This window comes from Enhydra lutris, unplaced genomic scaffold (assembly GCF_002288905.1).
Source record: "Enhydra lutris kenyoni isolate GAN:26980312 unplaced genomic scaffold, ASM228890v2 scaffoldscaffold21, whole genome shotgun sequence".
Taxonomy (NCBI): domain Eukaryota; kingdom Metazoa; phylum Chordata; class Mammalia; order Carnivora; family Mustelidae; genus Enhydra; species Enhydra lutris.
The window spans coordinates 47,834,579-47,855,396 of NW_019154105.1; the positions used below are offsets into that span (position 1 = coordinate 47,834,579).

Sequence of the window (20,818 nt, forward strand, 5' to 3'; positions counted from 1 at the left end):
TGGTGAAACTCAAGTACAGGATAATGGACCAGAGTGGGGGCCTAGGAATAGAAAGCCCCAGCTGTGGAGAATCTGTCATGCTATGCTACGGAGCCCGGACTTTATCCTTGAAGCAGTAGGGTGTTGTTGAATTTTTAAGCATGGAAGTGACAAAACCAAGTGTAGTTAGAGAGCTGTAGGAATAGATTAGACACTTCCTGAGAGAAGAAGGAAGGAGGTAAGTATAGAGGGAATAAAGGTAAGTTTTGAAGCAGAAGGCTGAGAGAGGTTCAAACCTAATGGTCTTTATTTTCTCTCTGAACTAGGAAGAGAAAGTACCTGCGGAGTGTAAGAGGGTGCTAGGCAGTTAAGACCAGCTGGAAATTTCAGTTAGCCAGAGCACTGCACTACCAAAACATTCTATCAGAAAGATTGTTCAATAAACTCTTCCATCATATAAAGTCATACATATTACATTAGTGGGTGAACTGAATTCCAGAAGAGCCGAATACAATTTGTCTACTAGCCTATTTTACGGTCAGTGGGAATGCTGCAGATAGAAAGATTACATGAAATCTTACATGGTTAACACGGGTCACTTGGGTTCTCGTGACCACTAGCAGAACATTTGTGGGGGTTTTGGAGGTTGGTAGGAGGTGGCGCAGGAAGACACAGGAGGAAGGAAGCCAAGAGGGGCAGGGTGAGGAGTGCGGTGAGAGGCGGGGGCGGGGGGTGTGTGGTGTGTGGGCAAGACAGCCCTAGTGCCCTTGATGCACTATTTTAACAAGCAATTAAGAGCAGCACCTGGCCTGGAGGGGTTTGTGATGGCAGCAAGATGTGTAGCAGCTTTGGGATTCAGATTCAGAACTGCTGGCTGGAGCCACCTGTTTCAAATGAAAGGATCTGCTCTGCCATGTTCAGGTTTCATTTCTTTATAGTCACAGTCTCAAATTATCAAAAAAAGTCAGACAGATGCAAATGAAATTATGCATTTTTCATATGTATCTTCTACCGCTTGGCCTTAAAATGTCGTATTTAAAATTAATTACCAACAACATCTTACATTTGTTTGGTGTTTTGCAGTTAAAAAAAAAATCACTTTCAAATATATTTTCTCATTTAGTCTTACTCCACCTGGAAAGGTAAATAAGAACAAATGCAATAATTTCCTTTTGCCAGCCCCTTACACCCTCCACCCCCTCAGCTGTAGATAAGAGAGATTAAATTATCTAGGGACTCACTGCTAGGACAGAACTCCCAGTCTGGAGTTTTTCTACTTGACCACTACGGAGCTTTGAAAAAAGGTTTATGAATATTCTCTTAAAGAAGCTAACAATGGGTGTATCTGTACACAGTTGACCTTAATCATTTCAAACTCTAACAAGGAAGAAAGTCAAAGGTGTATGCTTATCTTTGTGATGAATATGCATTTGCATATACCCAATGGCAAAGCGTATGATTATAACTGAATCACTTTCAGAAGCAATGAAATGGGGCTCCTTAAGAATCATTCACTGAGTCATAAATTATTATTTTGTTTTCAATAAGTACCTGATGAATAAAGCATATAATAAAGATTTTCAAATGAAGAACTAATTCTATCAAACTCCATCACACTTGCAGTCTTGTGCTAACCCTCCGACATTACCTAATTTATATATACTCTTTAAATAAGAGTGTCAGGAAATACTTCTGGACAAAACTTAATATAATTCTAGGCATTCAGTAAGAGCATCAATGTCTTGATTTGAAGTTGTGTTGAAATGATCAGCATCTTGAATTTGGACTTTTTTTTCACATTCTGTCATTCCAAATTACAGAAATGGTAGGTCTTTAGGAAGTGATAGAAAATAAAACCCTTCATTTACAGTAAAGACCAAAATAAGGCTGATGCCCGCCATAATGTCTTCAGTTCTAAAATAAATTTATATCATACCTACTGCTAGTTTCTCAGCTGCTCTGTCCTGGAAGTAAATCTTGTTAAAGCAAGATTCAGCAAAAGCTGATATGCCTTTGATTTTTCATTCCCTTCATTGACTCCGTGGGTGTCCTCTTTGCATACTTCCAAAGTAACAGACTCCGGCAGGGTCAAGTCTTCTAAGCAAGAGGTGGAAGGTTGAGAAGTCTGAAGGGATCACTCCATAATTTTCTTTTTTCAGAAAGTGATGAAGAAAATACTGTTGGATGGAGACAACTGTCTTTGACCTGCTCCACTGAGACCTTTCAGGGAGAAACAAAGTGGAAAGGGATCTACAAGATCTCCGTGAGACAAAGTCGTTAAGAACACCAAAGTACATTTGAATTCCATTAACTTTTCCAAATCTTCCCACAGTCTACTCCACCCCTGGCTCTGAGTGAAGAGCAATTTACAAGACAAAATGATACATTATCTAGAGATAAATTTACAAACTGACATCAGAAACTGTCCCAGAGGCTATATTACCTCTTCAAGTTTATTACAGTATCTTTAGTTCTTATTGCATATATTGTTACATGCCTTTTACAAGTCAGGAGTATATATATTGTATGCTCAATTCAGCAGAAGTCATGTCTATTGCTTCTCTCTTGAAAACCAGCAGCATGCAGTGCAATATTTGGTGTGCGGAGTTATTGTTTCAAAAAGTGAAAAACTACTTAGGTTTAACTGAAGAGGGAACATGATCTTTATTGGCTTATATGCAAAGTTTCATTTTGGTTTTATGCAGAGTTTGCATAGTTCATGATTATTTTCTAATGAAAAACTAGATGTGTTGTCAGTGACCTTGAAGAAGATCAGGTGACAGTAGCAAACAGAAAAATTTGAAGAAGAGGCATAACTTTTAAAGTAGAAAGGTCAGCAAGAACTGCCTGAAACAAAAGAACAAAAAGGATTATTAATATCAGTATTCTAATGGGCAAGGGAAGCCACAACAGAAACACGACTGCAATGTAAGCCTAGCATTGACCCCTCCTCTAAGTTCTTCATATGTGTCCTAAATCTGTACAGAAACTACAACCTCCCTTCTCTTTTCTGAACGTATTAATGTCAGAACATGTGCAAAATGCTAAAACATGCAGTAGAAAACAACCTGGACTTTTGTCTTGAGCCTTCTTCAAATATACAAGGTAGCAGGAGTTTATAAGAGGTCTAACATTTCAACTTGCTTCTATAAATAAACGTACATTATGAATCTTGGTCCCGTTATTCTAGTATACGGAGTATCTGGCTTCAGGAAATCATTTGGAGATGGAACTAATGTTTATTCAATTGCAAGATGCATAAACATCCTCTTCCCTTTAAACAAAGAATGTAAGCAGCTATTTTAGGGGTAATATTTAAATTTCTATGTGAGATAACAAATAGACTAATATGGTAAGTCACTATTTAATTGAACTATGTTTCAACTGAAAACATATTGAAAAGAAACCAGCTTTAAAGAATTAACTCATTATTAAAAATAACCAAAAAGGCTTGTATCTTTACTGTATCATCTGAATGCATGCTCTTTAACTCTCTCAAATAGTTTTTCTTTGTTCTAGCAGAATACATAATAAGAAAATAATAAGAAGATGCAACCGAAGACCCAATAGTCGCTACTAAAATTACTGGGTATCTTGTTTCCCATAATGGTTATAATGGTTTCCTGTAATAAGCTTGTTTGTGATTCCTTCACATGAAGATTGTCTTCAACTAAGGAATTTTGAATACTTACTATTACTTAGCTTGGAACTTACAGGTTTTAACCGAGTTAAAAAATTAGGTTATGAGTAATGTGTGTCCTATGCATCTGAGACTTAAGGGCCTGAGCCTGGCAATCTCTCAGGAACTATTTCCATCCCCTCGGAGTAAACTTATCCTTACTTCAGCTGCGGCCAGTGATGTCACCTCCATCAGGTTCACTGCTCGGAAAGCAAACACAGCAGCTGCCAGCACTGGAAAAGAATGCACACTATTTCAACAGCCTGATACACTGCCTGCGATGCCCACACCCCACCAGGAGAGCTCAGAACGCGCGCTTTACATGACTGCACGCGCGCATTCTGCACGAAGACCTCGTGAGGACTGGAAGTCGTCTCTAGAGGACGGAGTGCCTGATGGCTAGATAGACCAAAGCCCATAGTTTTGAGAAAAAGGAAAATTCAGTGGTCTTAAAAGAGCCATTTTATAAATTGCTTCTTTCCTACCTATCAGTTAAGTCGTAAGTTCTTAAATATAAATAAATAACAAATACAATATAATAAATACAGATAAATAAAGGTTTATTTTGATGCAGGTGTTTCTTACTAATGCAACAGGATTCTGAAGTTATATGAAGACTGTATTTTTAAATTCATCAGATCATGTTTCGTCTGTATGAAGGAGGTGTCCTGACAGACATGTGTAATAAACCTTTTCTTAAAAAATATTTTTTTAGTATTTTGTTATAGTTACACTTTTATATTCAGCATTGCCTTTCATAGAGTGTCATAAATGGATAGTTCTGTGGGGACAGCTGCTGTGGACTGATCCTGAAATTTATATTAATGTTGGCTATAGGAAAAAGAAGTTGAAACTTTGAAAAAAAGTCATAGGACACCTCACAGGTTAATAATGTACACGGAGTAGAAACCAATATTTGTCATATCCATCATATGCATGTGACAACATGTAATCCTTACTACATAATCTGCCATAAAACCCCATGTGACGGAATGCATCATACTGAACAGCAAAAGGACCCAAGTAAGAGGTGGGTACCCTGACCCAGAGATGGTGCTGCCTCAAGATAACTCTTGACCTTCCCTTGTTTCTTCTTTTTTATCACCAGTGGTGGTAGTTTCCTCTCTACCCAATAAGTCATTGAAATTTAGGAAATAAATGGTAAGGAACCTTCAAAATTATTGAAAGACTGGCTCCCAAGTATATGGCACAGCTAATGCAAATATATATATATATTTATATTTTTATATTTTATACACACACACACACACACACACACACATATATATATATACATATATATGTATTTTAAGTACATTTTTACTATGGGAATAATAATAATAATGCTAATGATAATTTTCACTCCAATTCTATGAGTAAGTACCACTGCTAGCCCCATTATATTAAGATGGGAATGGAGGCCCAGTGAGTTGGGAGGACATGTTTGGAGTCCCACAGGTAGAAAATAGTAGATTGAAAACTAACCCTGGCTTTGGACTCTGCGCATCTAACCATTCACTCTGATGACTTTAGTGAGATTGAAGGTAAGTAGTAATGACCCTTCCCTGATATGAAAATTTGGGTGCTCTCCTATGAATTGTCATCTCTGCTATCCTTCAGAATGGTTTTCCAGAGATGGCCTGAAGCACGATGCTATGGTGACCCTGGGCTCTGACAGGTAGGTGGCTGTGCCTGAGGAGTGGAAGTCAGCATCCAGACCTCTTAATTTCCCCAGACAGACACTGAGTGCAACCAGACCAGACTGGGAAACATAGGCATTTTTCTAGGGTACAACAGATTTTGGACAGTCTGACAAAAACAAAAACAAAAACAAAAACAAAAACACAAACACAAACACAAAAAAAACAACAACATTGCAATTAGTTAGGAAAACTCTGAGGAAAAAAAAAAGATGATAGCAGTAAAACAAAATTTAAAAGGTCAGATCAAGCTGGGATTATTTAATATGTAACAAGGGATACAAGAGATCAGGGACAAAGATTTACCTTTCAACTGAAAAGGAGAAAACTTAAGTACTTTAAAGTCACTAAGCTTCTAAATTTATAAGAATATCAAAGAAAAGAATTTCTGTGGACCAGCAACGTCTTTATAGATTCCTAATATCTGGAATCATTTTGACAATGGGGACATTTGAGAAGCTAAGGACTGTGTGACTGTTACTTCCTTTTTTATGTGTGATTTAAGAGAGTTGGTGAAAGCTTGACAGGATGGCCACATTTTCTGCTGTAGCAGGAAAGAGTTTTACATGGCGGGAAATTGTTTTTCCAAAGGTAGATAAGAGGGAGGAAAAAAAGATCAGTTCACTAATTGACCTCAGCATCCCAAGTGCTTATGTGCTCATAACCTTTATTTATCTTGGTGTCACATCACAGAAGTTCCTTTGCGTCTGCTTCATGTTTGATTTGCCCAGCCCTTCCGCAGAACACGTTTTTTTGTCAAGGAGTAAAAATCTCCACTTTGTGATATTCTCAGCTGCAATCATGCTTCACAGGAAACACAGAAACTCTCACATTTACCTGTAGTTTTTTAAGCTATTCCCATCATTTTAATTCTAAGCAACTCTATCATAAGCATCAAGACACCTATGCTTTAAACTGTTTTTAAAAAGACCCAATTAATTTAAAATTAAAGCCAGTAATATTTACTAACAATTTCAAAAGACTATATAATGACTAACTTGAGCAAAAAAGGTGGCCCCAAAATATCCATTTCAAAAACATCTGAAATAATAAAAACTAATTTGGGTGTACCTACATGAAATGATCTAACCCGTGGCTCCTTATTTGGATTCATGTTAGGGGAGTCCCCACCAGTCTAGTTCCATTTCTAGATGTTCTATAATTCTTCTCTGTTGATTTAAAAAAAGACTCAGGGAAAGGGGATGGGTACAACAGTGCAGACTGCATTTCTCTACCTATCAGCAGTAACATTTTTATTAATGTATTAAGTCACAGCAGAGTACTAGTTTAGAGCAAATGCGTTATTCAACATTCATTTATTTCTCTCTCACTTGAGAATTTGCTGGGGAGTGGGGTGTGATAAGTCACAAAGTGAGAAAATTTAAACTGAAAGAGGTCTTGAAGTTCTTCCAATTCAAATTTCTTTCCCAGTAGGAAAGCTCTTAACTTTTGGGTGACAGTTAAAAGCCCATTCTAGTTTTGAAAAATCCTAATTATTAGAAGGTACTTTCTTGTACTGAACCCTCTTCTTTAACATGCTCTAATATCTTTTTGCAATGATATAAAAAGCTATACACAACACTCTTCAAAATTTATGACATACCCAGAAGAGGTTTATTTGCTAGAAAGTCTAAAATCCTGTTGCCTGAGAAATGGTAGCAGAAAACAAGGCTTCTTAGCTTGGAGAGTAGAAGCTTTGGGGAAAGGCAAGAGTAGAAAAAACATGATGATGACCATGGTTTAACAGGAGTACATTATAACAAGGTATATTGTCCAGAAGTGAAATGGGCTATGTTGGTAGACAAGGATTCCAACACTGATGAGTTCAAGCAGAGGATGAGAACTGCCTATCAGAAACATCTAAAAGGAGTCATACCTGAGGACCGCTAGGATTCCTCTACCTCTAGATTATAAGTATCACTGCCATTCAGCCAAGAGAAATGAGGGCAGACCCTTCTTTCCTAAGTCATATCTGTGTGGGCTTAAAACCCAATTGAGATAGAAGGATAGTAGGAGTTATTAACATCAGTGAGTGGTATCTGTGATTATACCAAGGGTGACATTGATCTTCCTGGCACTTTATTATTACTGTAATTTTCCTTTTTAAAATGCCATACAATTACTCTAGACCTCTCAGCATTCAAGAATATGTTAATATGGTACCTAAAGAATCTTCTGCAAGAAAAGGGTCTTCTTTAATTAAGCACTATTTCCACAAACCCAGAGAGGTGTCTTTACAATGCTATCAGTATAAGGTAAGAAAATGAAGGTCTCACACAGGTTATATAATTTATTCAATATTACACAACTGGAAAAGGTTGGACCCAGCACTCTGCCAACTTTTCTACTCTCCATCCATTATTGTGAAAACCTTGTGCTATTTATCTGAACTTCCTGATAATCCCAATGATTAAAAATAACTGAGCCTATTTTGGATAAGAGAAACAAAGTAATATAATTAACAAGAAATCTGTGCCCTATGTATTATCATACAGTTGTCTTGTGTGTATATCTATTGTAAGAAGTACTTAATTATAACTAAAAGATAAATCTGTGGCTTCCTGGGAAAAAAAAAAAAAGAAATATTTTTTGGCTTAAGAGAATACCTAAGAGGGGAAACTCAACCACCAGGAGTCAGAGACTGTTAGCAAAAAGGAAAAAGTTGGGGTGCCTGGGTGGCTCAGTGGGTTAAAGCCTCTGCCTTCGGCTCGAGTCATGGTCCCGGGGTCCTGGGGGATCGAGCCCCAAGTCGGGCTCCCTGCTTGGTGGTGAGCCTCCTTCCACCCCTCCCCCTGCCTGCCTCTCTGCCTACTTGTGATCTCCGTCTGTCAAATAAATAAATAAAAAATCTTAAAAAAAAAAAAAAAAGAAGGAAAATGTTTTGAGTTCAGTAGAAGCTGAAGTCCAGGAGAGCTGAGATTTCCACTCTGTAGGGAGGCTCCATGTCAGTGTGGATTTTAGGCAGTGGTTGGGAAGGGGCACAGCCCAGACGCAGAGATATCAGGGAAGCCAGGAACAGAAATGCAGTATACAACCCACTGCATGGACGTCACAGAGGTATAGAAAATCCTGGCTCAACTAGAAATGAGGGAGGAGAAATGGACTTTCCTGGGAGCAAAGAAAGAAAGACGAGGAACACACTAGTGTTGGGAAGGTACAGAGAAGTATCTAGATCTTAGAACTTCAGTACTTGTTTTCTAAGGCAGACAAATCTATTAAATATTTATGAATTATAAATGACAGATAACTATAGACTCAAACTGCAGTTACAGATGATGAAAGTTAGAAAGGAAAAGGGCTTTATTATAGAAACATGTGTTTTACAAACAAGCACTTATTACCAGCAAGAATTTCCAGAGAGTTGTATCCTAGGATTCTATCCCACAAAAGCAGGAGTTGATCTGTAGCTAAGTATCCAGAGAAAGCTCGAACCATCCACTTAAAGGATATGCGAAGTCTGTAAGCAAAGAAAAAAGAAAATGCATCTTAACAGGGGCTTTTCTTCTTACAAAAAGGCAGTATCAGAAGAGCCAACCAATTCTATTGTTCAGGTAACTTCTCTGTGAGGCTTAGAAATCACCTGATTTAAATTTCACACGCCCTCTTAAAAGCTGCAGAAGGGTAATGGTGAGAAACCATGAGTCTTCAAATTAATGGTCTCGACATATTAAGAGGAAAAATTTGACCTGCTGTGTTATATAGTTCAGCTTTCAGAAAACTCACTTCTATGTTCTGTTTTCAGGGTCTGAACTCATTAGGTATCAATGAGGTGGTCTTTTTTTTTTTTTTTAATTTTTTTTTTTTTTTTTTAAGATTTTTTTTTTTTATTTGACAGACAGAGATCACAAGTAGGCAGAGAGGCAGGCAGAGAGAGAGGGAGGAGGAAGCAGGCTCCCTGCGGAGCAGAGAGCCCGATGTGGGGCTCGATCCCAGGACCCTGGGATCATGACCTGAGACGAAGGCAGAGGCTTTAACCCACTGAGCCACCCAGGCGCCCCCAATGAGGTGGTCTTAAGAGTCAAAAGTTCTTAACAGTTTGAATCATGATTATTTGAATTTTTATTCAAAATGCTTGAAAAAGTGCTTCCTAGCTGTACGCTTTTCCAATTCAATGCATTATATGCCTATATTTTTTAGTCAAATGGCTACATAGTATGAATAAAATAAAACAACAGGCAGGAGTCTTTGAAGATAAAGAAAAATAGTTTTAAAGCTATAAAGAACCTTAAAACTAGATTTCTGATTTCAAACCCTCCATTTTAATGAGAGGTTATCAGAACTCTGAAAAGTCAACCAGAAAATTCAACTGATTTTGCAAAAAACGACACACCCCCTGCCAAAACCCAAGAGATATGGGATCCCATTACTTATAAGTAGGTTATGTTATAATAATAATTTCTCTCTGCAACCAGGAAATGAACTCTGTACTATCTATTAGCATCTAAACATCACTCGATTGCCCCTGAGAGGTGCTAGGCAAACTCTTTGCTGGAGCTGTTACAATATTACATAGGTAAATATCTGTGTTAGTTTCTTAAAGCAAGAGAACGGGACCTGGAGATTGCCATTGATGTGGCATTAATTTTCTTAAGACCGAAAAACACCCCTAAGTTTTCAGAAATTCCTCAAGACTAGATAACTATTATTCTAATATAACAAAGTACATGCAGAGAGTAATATTGACAAATTAAACTTTTTGGTTGGTTTTAGAGTATCTGTTTATAAATGCTGAAGAAAGTTTTGGCTACCAGATATTTTAAATTTAAAAAGATCATTTGACTTTTAAGTCTAAGTTATTAATGTCATCCAGTTTCATTTTACTGGATCCCTCATGGTGTGTTATTAGAACAACAGCACCACACACTGTGCTCCACCCATATATAGTACAGAATTAGTTTCTTGGAAATAGTTTATTGAGGTATAATTTATGGGGAGTAAAATTTACCCTTATTAAGGCACAGTTCTATGAGTTAAGAACCAAATGGAAACTTTACAACTGAAAAATACAATAACAAAAACAAAACAAAAAACAACCTTCACTGGATAGATCCAATAGCAAAATGGTAATGACAGAGAAAAGAGCCAGTGAATTTGAATATAGATCAACAGAAAGTATCTAATTAGAACCATAGAGTAAAATGGATTGAAAATAAAATGAGTAGAGTTTCAGGGACCTCTGGAATGAGACCACAAGTTTCAACATTTGTATCACTGGAATCCTAGAAGAAAAGGAAAGTAAGTATGGTGCAGAAAAAGATATTTACAGATACATCCTAATTAAACTGCTGAGAACTAAAGACAAAGAGAAAAAACATTTTTCCTGAAATGTTTGGCAGAATTTACCAATAAAGCCATCCAGGGAGTTTATTTGAAGGTAGAATGTGATTAATTAAAAAATGTATACTGTAAGCCCTAAGACATCGTTATGGACTAAAAGTTTCCTGTCATTCCACCAGCCCCCCATTCATGTTGAAACCTACCCCCCAGGGTGCCTGGGTGGCTCAATTTGTTGAGTGACCCGCCTTCAGCTCAGGGCATGATCCTGGAGTCTGCTGATAAGTCCTGCATGGGGCTCCCTCCTGGGGGGGGGGGGTCTGCTTCTCCCTCAGATCTTCCCCCTCTCATGCTCTCTCTCTCTCATTCTCTCTCTCTCTCAAATAAATAAATAAATAAATAAATACATTAAAGAAAAAAAAAAAAAAAAAAACTCAAACCAAGACCTACCCCCCAGTGTCATGGGGAGTAGTCAAAGAGGGAGGGTCTTTGGGTGGTAAGTGAAATGAGATAGTTAGAGAATGAAGCATTCAGGGTTGGGCTTAGTGCCTTCATAAGAATCATGACAGAGTTAGTTTCTCTTCTCTGCTCTCCACCATGTAAGAATACAATAAGAAGTTGGCAGTCTGCAGCCTAGAAGAGGGTCCTCACTAGAACTCAACCATGCTCTATCACCCTGATCTTAGACTTTCAGTTTTCAGAACTGTGGGAACTGTTTCAGTAGTTTATAAGCTACACAGTTTATGGTAATTTGTTATAGCAGACTGAACTAAGACAGGCATCTATCAAAAAAATGGTTTAAGAAAGGTATAAATAATAATCTAATAGGAGAGATAAAATGGAATAAAAAATACTCAGTTCAAAAGCAGGCAGGAAAAGAGGAAAAATAGAATAAAAAAGACAAATAGGGGCGCCTGGGTGGTTCAGTTGGTTAAGTGTCTGCCTTCAGCTCAGGTCATGATCTCAGGGCCCTGGGAATGAACTTGCTGAACTGGGCTCTCTACTCAGTGCGGAGCCTGCTTCTCCCTTTCCCTCTTCTTGCCACTCCCCCTGCTTGTTCCCTCTCACTCTCTGTGTCAGTAAATAAGTACAGTCTTTCAAAAAACAAATAGAAAATGTCTACCAAGATAGTAGATGATATCAATTGCTATTACTTTAATCAATAAAATCAATTATAAATATAAATGGAATAAACACAACAATTAAAAAGACAAATTGCTGTACTGGAAGGCCCAACTATACTTTTGACAAGAAAGCCACTTAGAAAATAAAGAAATCGATAATCAATACACTAAAACCAAAAGGACATATGAATTGTAATTGAAAGAAAGCTGGGATGGCTATATCAAATGCAGTAGATTTATTACCAGGAATAAAAACATTAAATAATGATAAAGGGACCAGTTCTTCTAAAAACAGAGCTTCTAATGCATGAAGTAAAAACATATATAGCAATGAAGGAAGAAATAGACACACTCCCATTAACAACTGGAGACTAACATTTCTTTCTCAATAATTAATAGAGAAAGTAGACAGAAAATTAATAAGTCTATAGAAGGCTTCAATATTATCAAAAACTTGACTATGTTGCCATTTACAGAACATTCTGCTGAACACCAGTAGAATATGAATTCTTTTCAAGCGTACTTGGAATAGTCACCAAGACAGATCATATTCTGGGCCATAAAACAAACTTCAGCACATTTTAAAAATGGAAATCTCATGAAGCATGTCATCTAATTACAACATAATTAAAATAGAAATCAATAATAGAAAGGTTTCATAACTTTCCAAATATTTGGAAATTAGACAACACACTTCTATATAACCCATGATCAAAGAGAAAGTCACAAGAGAAATTTAGAAACACTTCAAGGGGCACCTGGGTGGCTCAGTCAGTTAAGCACCTGACTCTTGATTTTGGCTCAGGTCATGATCTCAGGGTTGTGAGATGGAGCCCTGCAACAGGCTCTGTGCTGGGTGGGGGTGGGGGGGGAGTCTGCCTGAAATTCTCTTTCTCTCTCCACCCACTCCCTATGCCCCTCCCACACACGCTCTCTTTCTCTCGAAAGAAAGGAAGGAAGCAAGGAAGGAAGGAAGGAAGGAAGGAAGGAAGAAAGAAAGAAAGAAAGAAAGAAAAAGAAAGAAAGGAAAAAACATTGTGAATTGAATTAAAATGAAAACACAACATATCAAAATTTGCTGCGTGGAGGTAATGTGGTGTTTTGAAGGCAAATTATAATAATATTCCTTATATTAGAAAAGAAGAAAGGTCTCAAACTAACGATCTTTAACCTTAAACAAGAAAACAAGAGCAAAATCAACCTAAGGCAAACATAAGGAAGGAAATAATAAATATAAAAGCATAAATCAGTGAAATTGAAGACAGAAGAACAATAGAGAAAATCAAAGAAAATCAAAGAAAACCAAAACATGTTTCTTTCAAAGAAGAATAAAATTAATAAAGCTCTAGCCAAACAAGAAAAAAGAGAGAAGATATAAATATCAATCTCAAGAATGAGAGAGGTGTTGTCACTATGATTCTCTGGATATTAAAAGATTAATTAAGAATATTTAGGGAATATCATGAATAACTTTATGTCCATAAATATGATAACTTAGATTAAATGAACAAAGTACTAAAGCTTATTCAAGAAGAAACAGATAACCTCAACAGTCTTATTATCTATTGAAGAAATTAAATTCTAATTAAAAACCTTCAACAGCATCAGTTTTAATTCATAAAAGCCTTTGAGAAATTGATTTCTAGCTTGACAATTAAATTTTTACGCTTTCTTCTACATAAGAATTTTAATGTTTGCTGTAAGTCATTGAAATAAATGTGTTCTGTTTTCATGATTAAAGAGTATAAATTGGCCAAAAAAAAAAAAAAATCAGGACTTTAGTTTTAAGCAGTAAACTAAATGTCTTCATCCTAGTAAAGCTTCATTATATACAAATATTCATTGCACAAGAGTAAAACAGAAGCCAATTTACTACGAGTTTAAGAAAAAAAGACTTATGTGCAATATAAAATATTTCTGCCACATTCTTGTTTTTATCATCTTAATCATTAACAGAATCTTGTTTTTTAATGGATACAAAGGAAAGAGTATAATCTCAGTATTATCAATGGATGAAATGAGGTATTGTTTTATAAAAGGTATTTCTAAGATCTAAGATGTCTGACATTCAAGATCTAAGATGTGCTTTAGAGAAAGTATACATATATGTATAAAATTTTATTTTATTTACATATATATACACACATACATATGTATGTATGTATGTATAAAATCCTTGACTACTGAAACAACCTCATGAGGTAGGAATTCTCTTGATTTTAAAGATGAGGAAGTTGAATTATCTTGATTTAAAGAAAGAAATTCAGACTTAGATGAATTAAATAACTTCATCAGGATTATACGGCTTAGTAGATAGAATTTAAGTCCTGGCCTGTCTTTTAAACTCACCCACTCATCCATCCCTCCACCCATCCATCCATCCATCCACCCAATCCATCCATCCACTTGATGTGGATTCAAGTATGGAGAAATCAATACTAAACTACTGCATTTCCTATTAACTACATTTGTGATCTCAAAGAGTTAATGCTCCTTTCAAATATGCCCTGCCAATAGGGGAAACTGGTTTCACAGAGGGGAAGACAGTGACAAAACATTAATAAATCATTTAGAAACTACTGTTGCCTTAGACATTGTTATTTAAAAAAAAGAGAAGGGACCAATAATATTGAAGCCCAGAGGTACCGTACCTACATGTTCACTGATAACTCATACGGAGATAAACGAACAAATATTCAAACTTCTGGAACAAGATAATCACAGTGTACAATCATTACTAGGTAACTGATACAGTTTCCTTGAACAAAAAAGCAAACTTTAACCTATATAGCTTTCATTAAGTTGTTCTCTGGTAAACTTAGCCTAAAATGACTTAATTTTAGTATTATCGCATTTCTTACATAGTATTTGTGTTCAAAAATTTTTTCTCAATTTTGGCAATACCTTTCCTTTTGAATAGAAATCAGCTCATTTTGGTGATCCTTCTACCAGGCACAAAAATCCCAGCAAATAAGAATTCATTAGGATTTTGGATGTTCTTCTGAGAATTTTTGGCACAACATAGAGCTACACTCTATTACTTGGTAATCTGTGTTTTATTGGAGAAATTGTTAGTTTAATTTCCCTAAAGAATTGTTGTATCTTTACATTGCATGCTTTAAAGTGATATAATAGTACCTTCTGATGTCAATCTATTCTTTAATTAGGAGAGAAAGGCACTCACGGTTGAGCCCCAATTTCTCGTAGATGATAGAAGAGCTGAGGGAGATAGGTCTGAAGAAGAGTTTCAAACAGCAAACAGAGGGACACAATACCCTGGATATAATAAGAAAACACAAGAGAAATACATATTTTAGCATTTAAAAATTAACTCTGACAATAAATTATTCAAATAGAAACGAGGAAAAAATTATCAACATAAATATTTTTATATTGTCGAAAAGTAAAAAACAGGAAATGCTCTAATGATCTCCAATACTTTGTTTAAAGATACTTTTTTTTCCCTCTTACTATTATAGGTATGCTAAGGAGCCTCCTTTTTAACACAATAGGATCCCCATATAACCTGGTGTATAATATTCAGAGAGTCCAAGGAAAACATCATTTTATAGAAAACCTGCTACTCTGTAAGCCCTGTATTATCACTTATGTCCAGCAAACTAGTTTTTTCTGGATGCATTCCAGTTTCCAGGTATTTCTTTGTATTACGCCCACATCCTTTACTCTCTCCCTCCATAAGTCCCTTCCCTTTCAGCTGCCTCACCCATCCAGAAAAATATTTCCTGCTTTTTTTCACTCTTTCTTTGAAATCTATTCCCAGGGGAAGACTGACCAATGACTGTTTGAAACTTGCATCAGGAAGTTATCAAACAAGAATGCCTGATTACCTTAGTATAAAGCTCTATCTTTCTATCTATATATAAAAATCTACTTTTTATAAGGGCATCATTTGTAGAGGACAAAAAGTAACCAATTGAAGCAGATGGTTTTTCAAGTGCGTTTATTACTTGACGACTCTGAATAAAGTCTTTCTTGTACCTCAGCATTCCTCAGGGATCTTTGTGAGGAAGTCTGAATCCTCTTTGTGAGTTTCTAAGGAAAAAAAGGGCTGGCATGGTTCCAAATAGTTCAGTCTGGCTCTAAGCCAGAAAAGGAGCTGACTGCCTGTAAGTCTATTCCATTGAATAAAGAAAGGGCAAGATGCAGGGCTGGCCCAACCAATTCACTGAAAAAGGACACCTCAGGGTCAGTATGGACGTAGAGGAGGAGTATACAGTGTTGCTGGATGTCAAGCTTCAGTGCTCTGCACAAGGAAAACACTGTGGGTGTATCCTGGGCAGCCAGTTAAAAAAATTTTTTAACTCTAAAGCATAAAATGATACAGATATGAGAGTAAGAAATCTGAGACTAAAAATAAGGTTATTAGAAAACAGAATTATTTATATATTTCTGATTACTCTACCCTAGAAATTAATATAAGATAAGCACTAACTCAAGTTGTTTCAGAGAATTGGAAACCCCCCAAAGATAATGGATGGTTGCTTCATTTGTTCATTGGAGAAACCCTGGATTTCTGTTACTTGTCAACTTCTACCAGCAATGTAGGAGAGCAAAGGTGGAGACAGAGGGAGGTGGACTAGGAATACACAGGGTTAAACTGTGGGAGATAAAGAAAAGTGATTTAATTTAATAGTAGTGACAGTATTCTCTTCAGGGAAATCTGGTAGCCCTGATACATTCCCATTTAGTGTTTTCTTCTGGAGAGTCAGCTGAGTTCACCACAGGTGGACCAGAGCAGGCCCAAAGGTGAAAAAGTATGAAAGTAAAATACTCTTTTTATTCAGGCTCATGGGTGGAAAAAAAGATGTGATAGAGGACCAGCCAACATAAAATAGATAAAAATGTTTGACTCCCGGGGTGCCTGAGTGGCTCAGTGGGTTAAGACCTCTGCCTTCAGCTCAGGTCACGATCCCAGGGTCCTGGGATTGAGCTCCGCATCGGGCTCTCTGCTTGGTGGGGAGCCTGCTTCCCTCTCTCTCTCTGCCTGCCTCTCTGCCTACTTGTGAACTCTGTCTGTCAAGTAAATAAATAAAATCTTAAGAAAAAAAAAGTTCGACTCCCAGTAGGTTCCTCTTAGAGGTCAACGGAGCTATCTACTGAACACAAAGAAATTATCTAGTATGGTAACTGATAATTAGTCAAATATGAAGTTGAAAAATAAGTGACAAATAAATGTTGGATTTTCATTAATAGATGACAATCACAACAATAGTAATAAAAACAGCAGTCATTTATTTACTGAACACCCACCATGAGCCAAGTGCTACCCTGGCAGTCTATAGCCCTAGAGAAACATACTAATCTCCTCTCCTAGATGAGGACATCAGCGTTCAAAGAGGGTAGGCATCCTTGCCAAAGTGAATAATAAAGACATTTTTATATGTTTTTTCAGTTAACAGATAAAAGACAATGTAAGTGCAATTGATAAATGCCCTTTTCCCTCCTAATTATCACCAAAAATATTTAAATATCAATTTTTTCTTCTCTTTAATTTCACTTATTCTGTAGAAATATGCTGCTTGACTTTACAAATTAAAATTTGCTGCTTTACAATTTAACTGAGTAGGAGACTTTTCCTTAAGGAAAGAAAACAGATAAGAGTCAAATTTGATCCAATTTTTATGAACTTACAGAAGGATGAGAAGAGATGGAATGGAGTCTGAAGAAAAAACGCACATACATCTCACGGAATATCTGATACAATTTGGAAGGTTCATGGTAGAGAAAACAAAGTGGTGCAACTGAAAGAATAAAGAAATTAATCAATAACATTGCAGAACTATTACATTTGAGAAAATAAGTTAATGAAACATGAAAGAATAAATATTTTATAGTAATATTCATTCAAAGACAAGTTTAAAATCATATATATTGTTTCTCCATGTTGAACAGGAAATAAATACACATGTAAAAAGTTCAGTCCTTAAAAATGATAAAGAAAGGGGTAATTAAAAACTACCATAAACCCAACTTAATGGAATGACACAGTGGAATTACATATAGAGGGATATTAAAGTTCAAAGTAACTTTAAAAAACTATGTAAAGTCAAGTCTCTCTTTTTTAAATTGAAATAGTAAGAAAGTGAGACGGAGGTCATTCATTTTCACTTTGTTCCACAAAGGATGCAGAAGGTTTTTCAAAATTTTTTATTTTGGAAGTGAGGTAAGTAAAATATAAGATGATTTATGGATCCTGGATATCAACCTTTTGTCTGTACTGTCATTTGCAAATATCTTCTCCCATTCCGTGGGTTGCCTCTTTGTTTTCTTGACTGTTTCCTTTGCTGTGCAGAAGCTTTTGATTTTGATGAAGTCCCAAAAGTTTATTTTCGCTTTTGTTTCCTTTGCCTTTGGAGACATATCTTGAAAGAAGTTGTTGTGGCTGATATCGAAGAGGTTACTGCCTATGTTCTCCTCTAGGATTCTGATGGATTCCTGTCTCACGTTGAGGTCTTTTATCCATTTTGAGTTTATCTTTGTGTACGGTGTAAGAGAATAGTCGAGTTTCATTCTTCTACATATAGCTGTCCAGTTTTCCCAGCACCATTTATTGAAGAGACTGTCTTTTTTCCACTGTATATTTTTTCCTGTTTTGTCGAAGATTATTTGACCGTAGAGTTGAGGGTCCATATCTGGGCTCTCTACTCTGTTCCACTGGTCTATGTGTCTGTTTTTATGCCAGTACCATGCTGTCTTGGTGATCACAGCTTTGTAGTAAAGCTTGAAATCAGGTAACGTGAGGCCGCCAGTTTTATTTTTGTTTTTCAACATTTCCTTAGCGATTCGGGGTCTCTTCTGGTTCCATACACATTTCTGGATTATTTGCTCCAGCTCTTTGAAAAATACTGGTGGAATTTTGATCGGAATGGCATTAAAAGTATAGGTTGCTCTAGGCAGTATAGACATTTTAACAATGTTTATTCTTCCGATCCAAGAGCATGGAATGGTCTTCCATCTTTTTGTGTCTTCTTCAATTTCTTTCATGAGTGTTCTGTAGTTCCTCAAGTACAGATCCTTTACCTCTTTGGTTAGGTTTATTCCCAGGTATCTTACGGTTCTTGGTGCTCTAGTAAATGGAATTGATTCTCTAATTTCCCTTTCTGTATTTTCATTGTTAGTGTATAAGAAAGCCACTAATTTCTGTACATTGACTTTGTATCCTGCCACGTTACTGAATTGCTGTATGAGTTCTAGTAGTTTGGGGGTGGAGTCTTTTGGGTTTTCCATATAAAGAATCATCCAGGATCTATAAAGAACTCCTCAAACTCAACATACACAAAACAGATAATCATATCAAAAAATGGGCAGAAGATATGAACAGACACTTCTCCAATGAAGACATACAAATGGCTATCAGACACATGAAAAAATGTTCATTATCACTAGCCATCAGGGAGATTCAAATTAAAACCACATTGAGATATCACCTTACACCAGTTAGAATGGCCAAAATTAGCAAGACAGGTAACAACATGTGTTGGAGGGGATGTGGAGAAAGGGGAACGCTCTTCCATTGCTGGTGGGAATACAAGTTGGTGCAGCCACTTTGGAGAACAGTGTGGAGATTCCTCAAGAAATTAAAAATAGAGCTTCCCTATGACCCTGCAATTGCACTACTGGGTATTTACCCCAAAGATACAGATGTAGTGAAAAGAAGGGCCATCTGTACCCCAATGTTTATAGCAGCAATGGCCACGGTTGCCAAACTGTGGAAAGAACCAAGATGCCCTTCAATGGACGAATGGATAAGGAAGATGTGGTCCATATACACTATGGAGTATTATGCCTCCATCAGAAAGGATGAATCCCCAACTTTTGTAGCAACATGGACGGGACTGGAAGAGATGATGCTGAGTGAAATAAGTCAAGCAGAGAGAGTCAATTATCATATGGTTTAACTTATTTGTGGAGCATAACAAATAGCATGGAGGACAAGGGGAGTTAGAGAGGAGAAGGGAGTTGGGGGAAATTGGAAGGGGAGGTGAACCATGAGAGACTATGGACTCTGAAAAACAATCTGAGGGGTTTGAAGCGGCGGCGGGGTAGGAGGTTGGGGGAACCAGGTGGTGGGTATTAGAGAGGGCATGGATTGCATGGAGCACTGGGTGTGGTGCAAAAACAAGGAATACTGTTATGTTGAAAATAAAAAAAAATTTTAAAAAGATGATTTATGACTACCATTTAGAATCACGGTCTTCAACTAATTTAATTTGGAAATAAAAATTTTGATTAACAGTTTAGAATAACTGGTCCTTGAGACTGGCGTTATCTCAACATTTGTACAAAGAAGTTTTTATAGGCTTAAAATAAAACAACTCTCAAGCAGAGGATTTATTTCTCTAATGAATGTTGAATTAAATTTTCCTTTGCACCCAATTCTTGGCAATTAAGCACAGGTGAGTCAACTCAATCAGACATCCCAAAACTGAATGTCAAAAGTCCTCATCTCAGATGCTGATGTGACAACATGATTATTCTGGACTGACATGGTCATGCTTTTCATCTTTTCAAACCTTGAGAATTTTATGCAGCATGAACACATCCATAATGCAGATACATAAAACTGCATTACCTAAATATTAATTTTAAAACACAATGACTTACTGGGTAATTTTAGCTATGACATAAAATGGACAATTTAGAAATTCTCAGGCTCCATAATCCATCAATACCGTCCCTGGCAGTAGGCAGTTAAATTATCAGGGAAAGCAATAAGCCAACTCAACTAACTTCTTTTTGAAAAACTGAAAGGAAAAAATGACAGAAATTTTTAACTCTTACAAAAATAAAAATTCAACTATCTAGAATAAATGTCAGTGCACAGTATTATAGATAAGTAAATCATCAAAAGCTAGCATTGCAAGGGCGAGATTTCACTTTTTCTGAAGAAGAAAAGAGAGACAAATCAATTTTAGGGGAGTAAATAAATACCTACAAAAATAAACTAATTTTATATATAAAGAAAAAAATTTAATTATATACATACACGTTTAAAAACTAACTGGCAAATCTTTCCATTTTAAAACTAACTTTAAAAACTT

The 20,818-nt window shown here is 36.5% G+C and overlaps 1 protein-coding gene across 3 annotated transcripts in view; it reads right to left on the bottom strand.

Moving 5' to 3' along the window:
• Positions 1-1,906: 1,906 nt before the first annotated feature.
• Positions 1,907-20,818, bottom strand: part of LOC111148962 (TBC1 domain family member 19) — a 155,927-nt gene continuing 137,015 nt past the window's right edge. For all 3 annotated transcript variants that reach the window (XM_022505809.1, XM_022505807.1, XM_022505808.1), the window contains 5 exons: positions 17,409-17,518; positions 14,941-15,032; positions 8,700-8,815; positions 3,821-3,891; positions 1,907-2,826 (listed from right to left, as the gene is read on the bottom strand). In XM_022505809.1, coding sequence (XP_022361517.1) covers positions 2,752-2,826; positions 3,821-3,891; positions 8,700-8,815; positions 14,941-15,032; positions 17,409-17,518 — 464 coding nt within the window. In that variant the 3' untranslated portion in view covers positions 1,907-2,751. The remainder of the gene's footprint in view (positions 2,827-3,820; positions 3,892-8,699; positions 8,816-14,940; positions 15,033-17,408; positions 17,519-20,818) is intronic.